The following is a 14,472-nucleotide window of genomic DNA, read 5'->3' on the forward strand; positions in this document are numbered from 1 at the left end:
TGCAGATTTGTCAGCTGCACATCCATAATGCCACTGTGGAGGCCATTTGAGTACAGTGAACTCATTGTCATGTTCAAGAAACCAGTCTTTGATGATTGAGCTTTATAACATGGAGCATTATCCTGCTGGAAGTAGCCATCAGAAAATGAGTACACTGTGGTCATAAAGGAATGGACATGGTCAGCAACAATATTTACGATGCTTAATTGGTACTTATGGACCCAAAGTGTGCCAGGAAAATCTCCTCCACACCATTACACCACCATTAGCAGCCTGAACTGCTGATACAAGGCAGGATGGATCCATGCATTCATGTTGTTGAGGCCCAATTCTGACCCGACCATCCGAATGCTGCAGCAGAAATGGAGACTCATCAGAGCAGGCAACGTTTCTCCAATCTTCTATTGTCCAGTTTTGGTGAGTCTGTGTGAATTGTAGCCTCAGTTTCCTGTTCTTAGCTGACAGGAGCGGCACCCGGTGTGCTCTTCTACTGCTGTAGCCCATCCGCCTCAAGGTTGGACGTGTTGTGTGTTCAGAAATGCTCTTCTGCAGAGCTCGGTTGTAACGAGTGCTTATTTGAGTTACTGTTGCCTTTCTATCAGCTGGAACCAGTCTGGCCATTCTCCTCTGACCTTTGGCATCAACAAGGCATTTGCACCCACAGAACTGCCGCTCATTGGATATTATTTTCAGACCATGAATCCTAGAGATGGTTGTGCATGAAAATCCCAGTAGACCAGCCCGTCTGGCTCCAACAACCATGCCACGTTTAAATTCCCCTTTCCTCCCCATTCGGATGCTCAGTTTGAACTGCAGCAGATCGTCCTGATCATGTCTACATGCCTAAATGCATTGAGTTGACGTGATTGGATGATTAGAAATTTGCATTAACGAGCAGTTGGACTGGTGTACCTAAATAAGTATTATTTCATTATCTAGACCAGGGGTCACTAATCTTGGTCCTGGAGGGCCGGTATCCCTGCAGGGTTTAGCTCCAACTTGCCTCAACACACCTGCCTGGAGGTTTCAAGTATACCTAGTAAGACCTTGATTAGTTTGTTCAGGGTTGCAGCTAAAATCCGCAGGACACCGGCCCTCCAGGAACAAGTTTGGTGACCACTGATCTAGACTGATGTGACGTTAACCCAAGCATGCAAATGTAGAAAAGCAGACTAGATGTAAAACCGCAGTTATGTAAACATTTTATTTGTATACTTTCCCAAACAAAGTCATTTAAACTACAGGAACAGTAAAACCATAATGCAGAGGAAATGGGCCAAAAAACAAAACAAAAAAAACATTAAAAGATTCAAACAAAAATAAATAAAAAGCAAGAAAACAGACTGGAATCAAAATAAATGCTGTATTTGATTTGTACATGAAAACAAAAAACTCCAGATGAAAGCCAGGATGTATTTACACGAAGCTATGAACAGCAGTCTCCGAGACACACTTTCCCAAAGTTCATCAATTTCACACAGGCTCACATTTATCATGGCAATCAACGTCATTCGCAGTGAATAAAAGGCATTTTACAAAAAAAAAACAGACGAGGATGAAATGACAGGTGAGTGTATAAAAGGCATCGTCAAAGCCTAATAAATATCCAGGGTTCGGTGGGAGACACACAAGAGCCACTGATTGGAGGAGGAGTTGCGGAGGTCCATATATGGGCGTAGTTGACGACGGCAGGAAGCACTGAGCTGCTGCTGCTGCAGAGAGAGAGAGAGAAGCCCGACACACACTCTGTGCCCAGCGGAAAGATGCGATTGGCACTGCTGAAACACCCAGCCGGACCCGTTCACAGAGTGGCAGATCCACCACAGCAGGAGACGCCCCTGCCAGCGGGCCCTCAGGACACATCTGCGGGACAAGCAGCAACAGTTAAAGGTTCGTCAAGTGCTTTGAAATGTGCATTTTACTGAAAAATGAAAAGAGGGCAGGGCATATTAGCTCCTCCCCTTTAAAAACAACAGCCAATAGCAGGCAGTTTTCAATCACAGCTCTTCCAGTGAGAGTGAGCTCAAGCGCATCAAACGAACAGCCAATGAAATGAAGGGGGATGAGGCATGTTAAGACACTAGAGAGCATTTGATTGGTCTAAAGATTTGAGGAGGAACTTTATTTTAATTTTATAAGACCTTTAAAGCCCTGGTATACTACAAACTATATATATTTGTGTAATTCTATTTATTAAATCTGTTGAATAATTCCCAACCCAGGCGTTGATGGACTAAAAAAACATTTAAATGGAGTGGCCAGAGCAGTTTTTGGGTGTACGGGAATGCAAACTTACAGCTGGCCGGCTGCTCCCCGAACCGCCTCATCAGCTGGTCATGGGTGAACTTCACAAACGCATCGTACTGTTCTGGAGACACAAGAGCAAACATTGTAGATAAATATTAAAGAGCCTCTACTTTTATTGCCTTTTCCCCTAATGACAGGCACAGATGACTTGATCACCACAAAACTAGCAATGTGAGCTAACAAAATCAATCTGGTTAGTTTAGATTTGTTGTGTACTTTAACGTGACTCTTTCAGTACCTGCAAGTTTAGTGGTGAGGATCTCATCGTACTCCTCGCGCACCTTCTCCTCGCGCTCCTTCAGCAGCCGCTCACAGATCATGCCCACCTGCCGCAGCGTAAACAGCGGCTGCTCTCGTCTGGAGGGAGACGCAGATCCAGAGGACGTGCCTGGACACCACAGACACAGACACACACACACACACACACACACACACACACACACACACACACACACCGTCAGTACAGTAAACTCTCCTTACTCTTTAAGTTTAATCAGTACACAGATCAGAAACGCATAATATAGCAGCAGAAAAACTGAATAATTAAGAGGAGTACCGCTAGATCACGAGTAGCCTATTCAGTACTCACTAGTAAACACTCTCAATCAAAGATTTCACTGATAGAGCGTGAAATAAAAATGTGCAAAATAATGCTGTTTAATAACACTGTTTTTAATAATATAGTTTAATTACCAACAATAATGTAACTTTAAATAGGGCCTTTTTTTGTGTGTTTTGTTAGTTGCGTTTCAGCAGTCCGCGAATATGATTAGCTTCTTACGATAAAAATATACCAATAGTATTGTTTATAATCAGATTTGATCAAAACAGCCTGCAGAAACACTTTGATTGACACTCTCCCTCTGTACGCGTCATCAGAGGGGGAAAGCCCCGCCCACACTCGCCCTCATCAGCATAGGACCATAGTCTTGCTTTTGAATCTGCCACTATGCTGATACACAGGCATTTGTAGCTCCGCCCTCTTCTGAAAAAGAGCACAATCTCATTTGCATTTAAAGCGACAGTCACCAAAACACCACAATTAGGATCAAAGCCTGAAAGGGTCAGTTTCAGAGAGTTAGAAACCTTATTTGTTTGGTGTTTTGAGCTGAAACATCACACACACACTCTAGGGACACCAGAGACTTATTTTACATTTAGTAAAAAGGGGCAGAATAGGTTTCCTTTAATTAGCATGACTCTCCATTTACTTATAGTTAACTAGTGATAAGTATGGTGGCCTAGAGAGCTCAAAGACACATTTTGATCTGAACACCGATCTGAGTGATTTTGCCACTGACAGTGGGCTTGCCGTAGGACATCATGTTTAAAATCAAAACAGGAGTTCAGCTCAACAAGTGTTTAGGCCAGGGATGTCCAAACTCATTCCTAGAGGGCCGGTGTCCTGCAGAAGTTTAGTTCCAACCCCAATCAGACCTACCTGGGCTAGCTAACATCTGTGCAGGTGTATTGAAGGAAGTTAGAGATAAAATCTGCAGGACACCGGCCCTCCAGGACCCAGTTTGGACACTCCTGGAAACTCTGTTTAAACACACTTTGACATGAATAAATGACTGATTTCAACATTCAGTAACAATGTGTTGAAGGAGACTGGGCATGTCAAGACACTAGAGAGCATTTGATTGGTCAGAAGATTTGATAAGAAACTAAAGTATGAGGGAAAAAAATCTTTGATTTTGCAGAAACAAACAAAGATTAGTGATGGTGAAATGAATCTTTCTGAACCAGTGAAGCGCTCGACTCGGAAAAAGTATCGGAAAAAGGTTTGATACTCGAAGCTTTCTAAAACAGAGCTCGATGAGGACCTCTTCTGGTTAAAGTGTGGGAAAGCACTGTTGCAAAAATGTCAAATGTAACCAGAAGAGGTCCTCATCGAGCTCTGATTTAGAAAGCTTCGAGTATCAAACCTTTTTCCGATACAATTGAGTCGAGCGCTTCACTGGTTCAGAAAGTTCATTTCACCATCAATAATCTTTGTTTGAGACCAACTCATTCATGTAGTAATACAACAACAGAAATATAAACAAATTACTCAATTCCTGTAGTTGTTTCACATAAGGTATGTTACATTACACCACCGATGACTGTAGTAACATCCAAGGTATTTCAAAGAATTAACATTTATCGTATTCCAACTAGTCCTTCACCCACCCACTCATTCCAAGCGGGGATCAAACTGGTGACTCCTGCGTGGGAGGCGAATGCTTTAAGGAGGCTATGTGAGTGATGCTTTCGGGCTGCACTCGCCAGCTGGCCTTTGTTAAACACTATACTACGATATGCAGTGGCTTTCTTTAAAAATGTAAAAAATAAAAATAAAAAAATACGCTACTACACTTTACTATGCTTTAAAACTTTTTAACTATAAATTACTATTGTATTTTAATTTAATTACTGGTGTTTGGGAATGGTGCAGTGCTTTGAAACAGTAGAAATGTATGTAATCAACGCCTAATCTCTCGCGATATACTTTACTAATCCATGAGGGTGTTTAAACCTTTGAATCAAAATTCGAAGCAGTCACGTGAGTATAGGCGAAAATGAAGCTTTAGACATCACTGATCATGTGATTATGGAAAAACGAATCAAGCTCCGGTTCACTGCTTCACTGTGGCGCTCATTCATTGAAGCACAGCAGAGACTCCTGATAGTGAAACAGCATTATTTTCATAACTCTCTACAATGTATGAAGAGCGGTGTTGGTGTGGTGCGGTGTGTGTGTGTGTGTACCAGCGCTACTGCTGCTGGCGTGAGGCTGCGAGTCAAGCGGGCAGCACGAGTCCGTCTGCTGGAAGCTGCTCTCCAGGTGTCTCCTCTTCTGCATGCGCTTGTACTCCTGCTTGATGTTGCTCAGGATTTGCTCTGGAAGATGAAACAAACCTTTAATAGACAGGCCGGAAAATCTTCAGCAACTCCAAAACACAATCAAATTAAATCATGGGGAGTTCACCAAAAAACAACACTGTGCTATTCAAACTGTTTGATTTTCTAAACTGCAGGACATGCTTGCTGTTAAGGGATAAAGTACATTCAGGAGGTTTTCTGAAAGAATAAAACCTGACAGGTATACCGGCAGCTAACGCGAAGCAAAGTACTGAAGGGTTTTATTCTGCAAAAAAGCAACTGTCCTGTGTGTACTTTATCCTGTACATGGCTACTTGCCACAAAACATTGTCCTCAGCCATGATCTTTTGACTCTGTTGGCCTGCTCTGTAGGCATGGGACCATAACAATTTTCAAAGTATCCCGTGGTTTGGAAAAGTCAAGGTTAAAAAAGCATCATAACTTTCTTTAATGCCGTTCCTAAGGTATGTGTACCATTTTTTTAATTTAAATTCAAATTTGTTTTTAGGACAACAGCATCGTCAACAGAAAAATATCCAAAGATGTTGTTTTAAATTGAAAAGAAATCTGTGTTTTTAAAACAATTGAAGACGGCGGAAGTCTATAATTCATTTGAATTATGTAGCTTGACATGTTTACTACTTCAAAATAATTTAAATCTTTCAAAAAATAAAATATTTAGTTTTCAAAGGGGGAAAAGTTTTAGTTTTTTACCAAGACATTTAAAAAGAATATATTTTAGAGGAGTAATCACAATACCATGACATTTTATCCAAGGTTATCATACCATCATAATCTTATACCGGCCCGTGCCTGCTGCTCTGTGTGTGAGAGTGTAGGGGTGGGACAACCACATATCTGATGATGATTGGCTAAGAACACAGGTGACACTTTCACAGTTGGAGTCACTTAATTAAAGCAACCAAAACTAAGGGGGAGAGGGGCACAAAGAAACACTTTATGTTTTTGGGCAAACAATGAACAAAGTAATGGGGTTAAACAAATCTTTTTTTACAAACAACACACAAGCCTCTCCTACAAGTGAACACTGATTATATGATTGCTCCTGTGCAGAATCACGAAAGGTGCTAGGAGAAAAAACATTACTATTTAACTTATCCGCTGGGCTAGTTGTAATGCTGCATTCACACCAGACACGGAAGCGTCGTCAAGCGACATACATGTTAAGTCAATGCAAAGACGCGAATAGTAATCCTGCGGAGTGAGATGAAGAAGTGCGAGTTGAGCGTTTTGCACGATTGATGTGCATATCGCGTTTTTTTTCGCGTGCATCGCTTAAGTTAGAAAATCCGAATTACAGCGGACATTTGTGCTGAGTTAACTAATAAGGAGCTTGCTCTTGCGGTTGTAGTGCCTGTTATTGGTGTCCCGGGGGAAAATCCTTCTCCCAACACATACAACAGTTCATCAAACTGGACTCGGCTCTGTCAGAAGCACAGCTGAAAGCCTCCATCATCCAGGTATAGTTTCTGGAGAAGTTGATGAACTCAGAGCGTGGTGCACCTCTCAAAGGATCTAGTGGACTCAAGACACGGCTCCAAGTGAGTCAACGCTGATTTTCAGCCTTCATAAACGCACATAAACAAAGCTACTCTCTCAATAAAATCCATGTTAGCTGTTTAGCACCGAAGCTAGAGTCACAGGGCAGACAGAACCCCACCCATCATGCGAATTTGCGTCTGTTACGAAGTGAATGTTACGCGCGAATGAATCGAGTAAACTTGAAATGTTCACGCGTCTATGTACATACAAATAGCGTGGTTTACCCGCGCTCGCCGCATCTTGTGTGAGCACAGCATAAAGCCTGATTTATACTTCTGCGTCAGGTGACCGGCGTAACCCACGGCGCATGCAACGCGCGTGGCTGTGCATTCATACTTCTGCGCGCTGTCTCTGTTGGTCTGCATTAACACTTCCGAAACGCTAGTTGGCAGTGAGGTGTAAATGTTCCTCTGTGTCGAGTTTCTTCGCTGCAATTTTGCTTTTCCTGAACACTTCCTGGATGTACAAGTGGCTCAAACTCGCTCATTTTGAGGCAGCAACTGGCGTACGTGCAGCAACTTTAACTATGAGGTAAACACAAAACAAATCTTTCCATCCGGAGCTCCTTCACGGGACTCCACACTTGTAAACAATCGCTACATTGGGTTCGCGCCATTCGCGCGGCTCTCTGTCCCGCCCAGACTCGTCAGCGCTACCAAGCCGACCAATCACAGAGCTTGCGCTACGCGTTGTTGCGACGTGTAGGTTCATTTTTTGAGAGGTGCACGTCAGTGACCGTGATGGCCACGGCGAAGGGCTATGCGTCAGCGCCGTAGCATACGCCGGCGTTTGACGCATAAGTATAAATCAGCCTTAACACTTGCTGGAATAGTCAGATTTTCCATAATCAATTTAAATTCAGTTTACTTAATATAGTACATCACCCCTGCACTCAACTCATCAGGGGTAATGTTTTAATACAAATCTGTTAAAGAGACAGACAATAAATGAAAACCTTGTCAGCGATTTCTCATTATTCACTTTTTAAAACCTATTTGTTTCTTTCTTCTGTTGACCACAAAGGAGATATTCTGAAGGGTTCAGGAAAAACAGCCATTGACTCACATATTGTTTGTTCCTACTATGACTGTCAATGGCTGTTGTTTTCCAACATTCATAAGAAATGTTGTTCTCACTTTGTGTACAACAGAAGAGAATCAATTCAGATGCACTCGAGCGTGAGTAAATAAGGAAATGTTGACGTTTGAGTGAACTGTCCCTTTAAATTCTGTGCAGATCATTTTTAACTAGAAAAAATCTCCTAATCAACACGGGTATAGAGTATCTGATGATATAAAGAATCTTGAGTTCACGGCAGGACTCTTTTAAATGATTTATATAGATAAAAATCTACTTTCCCAAAGAGGAAATGAACGGAGTTTACTTCCGGAAGCGACTGCTGTGGTCGTCATCGACTGTCTGACTAATGTGCTTCACAAAAACCCGAACATTCACACTGATAACCACATAGAGATAGGGTAAAACTGCAGGAGGAGCAGCCTTATATCTCATCCACACACACTCACGAGTTTATCAATATACTCCTCTAATGTAACACTATCAGCAGGCGAGCCGAAAACACTAGCAACGACTCGAAGTCTACGGAAATGTCCGCTAATAACAAATAGCAGAATTCCTGAAACAGCCTAATAATCACTTCAGTTTGATGACGGATGATTGATTATGTCGACAGAGAAGGAAACTGGCTCCTGTGTTGGGATGAGTAATATAACTTTAGCGTTAGCTGCTCTGCTAACAGCGGAAAAACTACACCTCCATGCTCGGTTTTCAGTCGGTTTTCCAGCCTCTTTCCGGTCGACGGGTGTGTGTGAGCAGCGGACTGACCTGTGGTGAGTGCTGAAGACACCCTGCCGAAGGGCGAGGGCTCCATGCGCAGGTATTTCTGCGGGGAGGCGCTGGAGCTGGACGGCGACATGGGCGCACATCTCCTCCTCTTCGGGGACGCGGGGTTCATCAGCGGATCGAAGTCCATAGTCCTTTTAAGAGTGGCTCCGCAAGCCATTTTACCGAGAACTGGTGTTTGACAGCAAATAAAGCGAAGAGAAATATTCCGCCGAGCAGCGAGAGCCCCCGCTAGGCACAGTCCTACCCCGATCTCAAGGGAGCGCGTCCCGATCACTGCGTTTTTATTCAAACTCCGCGACGACCTTCAGGCCAAAACCGTGGCTGAGCGGGAATGAACGCGTTTTTGCGGCGAGAGATGCGGACGTGGAGACGATTCTGCACGACGAAGCCCCGATGATGGCGGATTCAGATCAGGATCGAGACGGAGCCCCTCCTGCGAGAGCTAGCCGGCTAACAAATATGGCGTGGAAACAAAACATTTGGCGAAGCCGCTGCTCTGCGCCTGCGCGGAGACTTTCAGGGAAAGTCGGTAGTTGTAGTTTATGCGGGATTCCTCCTCGTCCACAATTTTGTTTAACGCGGTATGCTAAAACTACAACCCCCACAACACTTGTTCGCAATTCTCTCCGTGTGAAGCCGCCCATTGGTGGTTTTGGATTGTTTGTGGATTTGAAAAAAGCCCCTCAAATCTCCTCCCATCATCAACAGCTCTGACCGTTTCCTCAGTCCTCACAACACGATGCCATTTTATAAACTTTATTACTTATGAAAACGACAAAATTATCGTTAATTAAAGCCAATCTGTTAATGTACACACGCTGAGTAACTTTACATTGTATTGTAACGTTAGTGCATTTCAAAACGGCACAACTTTACTACAGTTTGATATGTTTTCATCAATATTTATTTATAAGAGCACCTAGGGTGAAAAATCTACTTTTCAAGCTGTTTGAACTGTCATATTGTTGGGATATAAACACACCCAGTCATTTTTTTAAATTTATCAACTTAAAAACGGTGGACCAATTGGAGCGTTTTTTAGATTGACAGCAACTTAACGTAGGAGTTCGGTCCCCCCGCCCACCAACATTGATTGACAGGCGCACATTACCATATCCACAGTTTGTTGTTTCACGTCTGCCACTTTCAGCGTATGAGTCAAAGCGATGCCACCAAAGGAACACCCTGCTCTGTTTTTAGATGTAAGGCTCATTGGGCTCAACACAAGATCAACATTCACCACATGATCGCTCATCGGCACCATTGTTTCTAACTTTAGGTGGGTTTGTGCACTTTTCATTGCGTCTTCCTTAAACTTCAGCCGTTTGCATTTCCTGCGGTCACAGAAACTCCCTGTCATCTTAACTAGGTGCAGCTGGAAAGCGTGAGTGCATTGCCTCAAGTGCGCATCTCCGTATTGGAAATAATGACCTTGCCTGTAGGTTGCACACCAGAAGCGCTGCTCGGCGACCCACAGGTTAATTTTAAATAACATGCAAATGTGCGTGTCTGGTGTGCCGTGTCACGGCTCTAAACGGCACATCCAGTGCCTCAGTTAAAGTTAATTCAGCGTGCGTCGTTGTTAGTCTGTGTGTACAAGCTCGGAACTGTAAACTAGCACACAGTTAGCTGCAAAACTATACAAAGACACAAATTTTTTTGTAGTCTCTGCTTGGTCTGTATCCGAGTCATACATGTACGGCTGAATGCTGGTCCTCACACTCATGTTCCTTCTCTCTGTCTGCCTGTCTGTTGCCAAACACAAAGCAGGGGAGCTATTGGCTCCGCCCCCTTGTTAAGTTGGGCGGGAAGTCGAAACTAAAGCTACGGTCACACTAGAGTTTGTGAGTGATTAGACATTTTTAAAAGCGAGCGATTGCTCCATAATTTAAATTTTTGTCCAGAGAGGTCATGTTTTGATCCTCGATTGGTCACGCAGTCAAGTGATGTGATTTCGAAACTTGACGCATGACCCTAGCTGCGTCCCAAATGGCACTCATGCACTATGTACTTATGCACTTACACACTCAACAGGATAGTATATGTATGTAGTGTTGTCCCAAATGGCACACTAATGTTTTTTTACTAAGCAGAAATTCAAAACGTTTCCCTGATGACGTTTGACGGTTGCCAAATCAGTGAAATAAACGACCGAATTATCAAATAATATCTGTCGTGAGTATAACCGCATTCACCATCAGGAGGCGCTATAATCACTCTCGTAGTAGAATTTTGCTTTCACCATCCAAAATAAATAGTTATTCAACATGTGCGTCCGATAGCTCCGCCCCTTCTGCTACGTAAGCAAACCTGCGGTCGTTGAGTGCGTGAAGTGTCCATCATTACACACTTCATTTTAGCGGCTGAATGAGTGCATCATCCGGATAATTAAAGTGCACTTATTATTTTTTGAGTTTTCAGTGTGAACACACTACTTACACTATTTATACTACAAAATGGTGTAGAATAGTGTATAAGTATGCGATTTGGGACGCAACTCCTGTGTTTCCTGTTTGACGCATTTACATGCGTATGAATGGAAGTCTATGGGAGGAAAAGCCCAGTGTAACCGCAGCTTAATTTTTATCCGAAGCAACACACCCCTAAAACAGCGAGCAGTGTACACACCACCAACATGACACTTTTTAACACATAATAAAGAATCTGAATTGTGTTTTCAACTGAACCTACACTGGCACACTCAGAAGAACTATAATATTAATATTACATCTTAAAAAAGGGTAAACTATGTGCCCTTTAACATTCATGTTTATGTTAGATCACAGTTTTGACCATCACTATATTTGAGGTTCATCACACCTTTAAAGAGGCTGCTGAGTTCACTTAAAAATGCCTTGTCTGTGGTATGTTAATGGGTAATTCACCCAAAAATGAAAATGTACTGTATTTATTCACCTTCAAATGGTTTTAAACCTTTCTGGGCTTATTTATTTGAACACAAAATAAAATATTTTGAGAAAAGCTGAAATCCTGTGACGTTTCCATCCATAGAAGAAAACTTTAGGTCAGTGTCATAACTTATACTTTTTAAAGTACCTTGTTCAATAATGACAGAATGATAGTTTTTGGCTGAACCATCCCTTGAATCATAAAATAATTGTGCTGTTGGAGATGTTCTCATCCACTTTGGGGTGATTTTGAGTCTTAATTGGGCCACAACTTTCTTTGTTTTTCTGCTATTGGAGGGAGTTTTGGTGACAAATCTTGCTTTTACACATATTTTGAGAAAATGCTTTGAATGCATTTGTAGAAAACTCAATGATACACTTACTACCCCTTCATTATGTTAGGGAAAATTAATAAAAAATGCAAAAGATAAGTGAAGTTTATGTATAAACAAATTTCGAGAGGATCACGTGCTTATGATTGCTAGCAGCTGACCCGCATTATCCAATTCACTATACGATCCAATCAGATGACTCCTAAACTACTATAAATACCCTGGGGTTTATTCCATTGCTATCTTCGTTTTGAAGAGTCCCCCCTTCCTCCCCTACTCCTCCTTCTTAGACGGGTGACACGGTGGCCTCACAGCAAGAATGTCTCTGGTTCCTGGCTTTACTAAAACTAGCAGACATTTCTGTGCGGAGTTTGCACTTCTCCCCATGCTCACGTGGGTTTCCCCCCGGTTTCCTCCCACCGCCTAAAAACATGCAGTTAAGTCAATTGAACAATCCAAATTGTCAACATAGACACGCTTATAGTTAGTAATTAGTTTCAAGAGCATTCACTTGTTACAGTAGGGGAGTTCTCGAGATCTACCTGAGCTCAAACTCCCCTCCCGCTTTGCAACGGGAGGGAGCCCTGGACTCGAGGATCTCATGAGCTCAGGGCTCTCTCCCGGGACAGCATGCCAAACAAGCTTGATAATTAATCATCAGCTAAGTGTGAACTCTTGAAATATTTGTTTCAATTCTTTTAAATCAACCCCAGCCCAAAACTACTAAATTGCTTAGAAAATTTACAGGATTTTAACTCTTTAATTGCCAAATTCCTAAATCATGTCACTGATTTGGTTAAAAAAAACCACACACACAAAAAAGGAAGTATTTTTTTAATATTAAAAGTAGTTGTGGGCTGGATTATATTAGTCTAAGACATATGAAAGATTAGTAACAATATTGCCTTTGATGCATTGTTAGTTTTTGTGCAGCATTATGGGCCAATTACACTGAACACGTTTTTCCACACGCATGTCGACCAATTTGGCATCGTACGATGTTTAATGTGAAACATCGTGATGGACGATGGCCGTCGTCGTAGGTGGAGGTGAATTAATTATTTAGGAATGAGCAATTTATTCATAATGAATAAATTATTTGTAGCCTACAGTTTCAACTACCTGACCCGCATGATCTTTGTTTTACCCATAATCAAATCATAAATAAATAAAGATAAGCTACACACAAATCATAGATATAAACACTAGATATCGCATAGGGACCCTGAGCATGCGTCAATAGCACCACCACATTGGTACAGTGCTCCCAGGACAAATGTCATTCAACCGCACTAGTCAAGACAGTGTTATTACGTGAAGATGCAGAACTTTAGCGCTGTCTACAGGTGTAGTAACGAGCAAACAAAGAAAACAAAGCATACAGGCAGAACATTTCATAGGTAATATTATGTTTTTTTCTGTTTTTTTATGTTCTGAACTTTTATGCTAATCAGGTACTGTTATTGATGATAACAGTCACTTACTGCATTCACCATACGGCAAAGCAGCTCCAACTCGCACTAAACACTCAGCTTATGTTTTTTGTTGAATAAAATCAGCAAACAATGCAAAAGAAATATGACAACGAGATGCTGCGCTGCCAGAAACTTGTATTATTGTCGGCTAACGTTAGTGAAAGAGTCGTTCGGGGGATTCATTCACAAACGAATCGCTCTCTCCGTCAGTATGAGAAGTGAAAGCAGTGGAGGAGGTGTGTTTCAGGACACAGATTAGATCAAATTTAACAGGGAGGGTGAATAGTACATTTCTGTACACACAAACACAAGCTTTTTGTCAGGAATGCCCGTGTGCTGATTCATCAATGTAGAAAAGTGATGTAAAATTATAATTTTCGTTATTAGAAAAAAAAATTACATACTAACATCCAGGAAAACTCCCGATCATAGATATATGTGTTTATGTGTATATCTCTGGCTTTGCATGGCCACAGTCCTCCACTGTACCTTGGTCCCACATTCATTTCAAAGGAGTGCTACCCTGTAGCAAGATGGCGGCGCTATTGACGCATTCCGTCCAATAGACAACAATAGGCCAGGCGACATCTAGTGTATATATCTATGCACACAAATGACCACCTGCTTTTTTCACGGGACTCTGGCATGAATAGGCAGAGTGATCTTTGTCGTTATGATGGCATCCACAAACTTGGTCGGTGAAAAAGGTGCCCAACCAACAGTATCTGAGGTTTTCACTAAAGTACTGAAAGTGAAAGATTGAAGCAGTGTACTGATGCTGTGACACGTCACCTGTTACATTCAAAAGACCAAAGAGTCGTTAGATAAAGTGTCTATTTTTAGTGAGCGGGTTTGCGACGGGGGCGATGCCGGCTCAGCATCGTGTTGTCTATCAGCCATCGCCAATGGACGATGGCATCGTCTATCGGCCCAACCCTAGCGTGATGCTCTTTTTATGTCAGTAGGTGTAACCCTGCCAGTCCTACACCATTCAACCCACTCCGACCTGGGATCAAACCAGCGACCTTCCACATGGGAGTCTTTTGCTCTAACAAAGAGGCTAAAGACCATGGTCTCTAGAGCACCTTTTTTGGGTTCAGAGGTTTATCTGCTCCCATCCGGGTCACGGCACCAATGTAATCCCATCTATCCTAG

General features: G+C 42.4%; 3 protein-coding genes across 7 annotated transcripts in view; 1 reads left to right on the forward strand and 2 right to left on the reverse strand.

Moving 5' to 3' along the window:
• Positions 1-14,472, reverse strand: part of ppil4 (peptidylprolyl isomerase (cyclophilin)-like 4) — an 892,903-nt gene that overhangs the window by 622,765 nt on the left and 255,666 nt on the right. The gene's annotated exons all lie outside the window — the stretch shown is intronic.
• akap7 (A-kinase anchoring protein 7) overlaps positions 1-14,472 on the forward strand; it is a gene marked incomplete at its 3' end in the record, with an annotated part of 498,825 nt that overhangs the window by 286,199 nt on the left and 198,154 nt on the right.
• Positions 1,186-9,062, reverse strand: akirin2 (akirin 2). 2 transcript variants are annotated; one of them, NM_213294.2, is given in 5 exon segments: positions 1,186-1,863; positions 2,297-2,368; positions 2,546-2,695; positions 5,059-5,190; positions 8,581-9,062. In NM_213294.2, coding segments are annotated over 5 exon segments (543 nt in total). In that variant the 5' UTR covers positions 8,759-9,062; the 3' UTR covers positions 1,186-1,852.

The sequence above is a fragment of the Danio rerio genome, chromosome 20 (assembly GCF_052040795.2).
Source record: "Danio rerio strain M-AB ecotype USA chromosome 20, GRCz13ab, whole genome shotgun sequence".
Taxonomy (NCBI): Eukaryota; Metazoa; Chordata; class Actinopteri; order Cypriniformes; family Danionidae; genus Danio; species Danio rerio.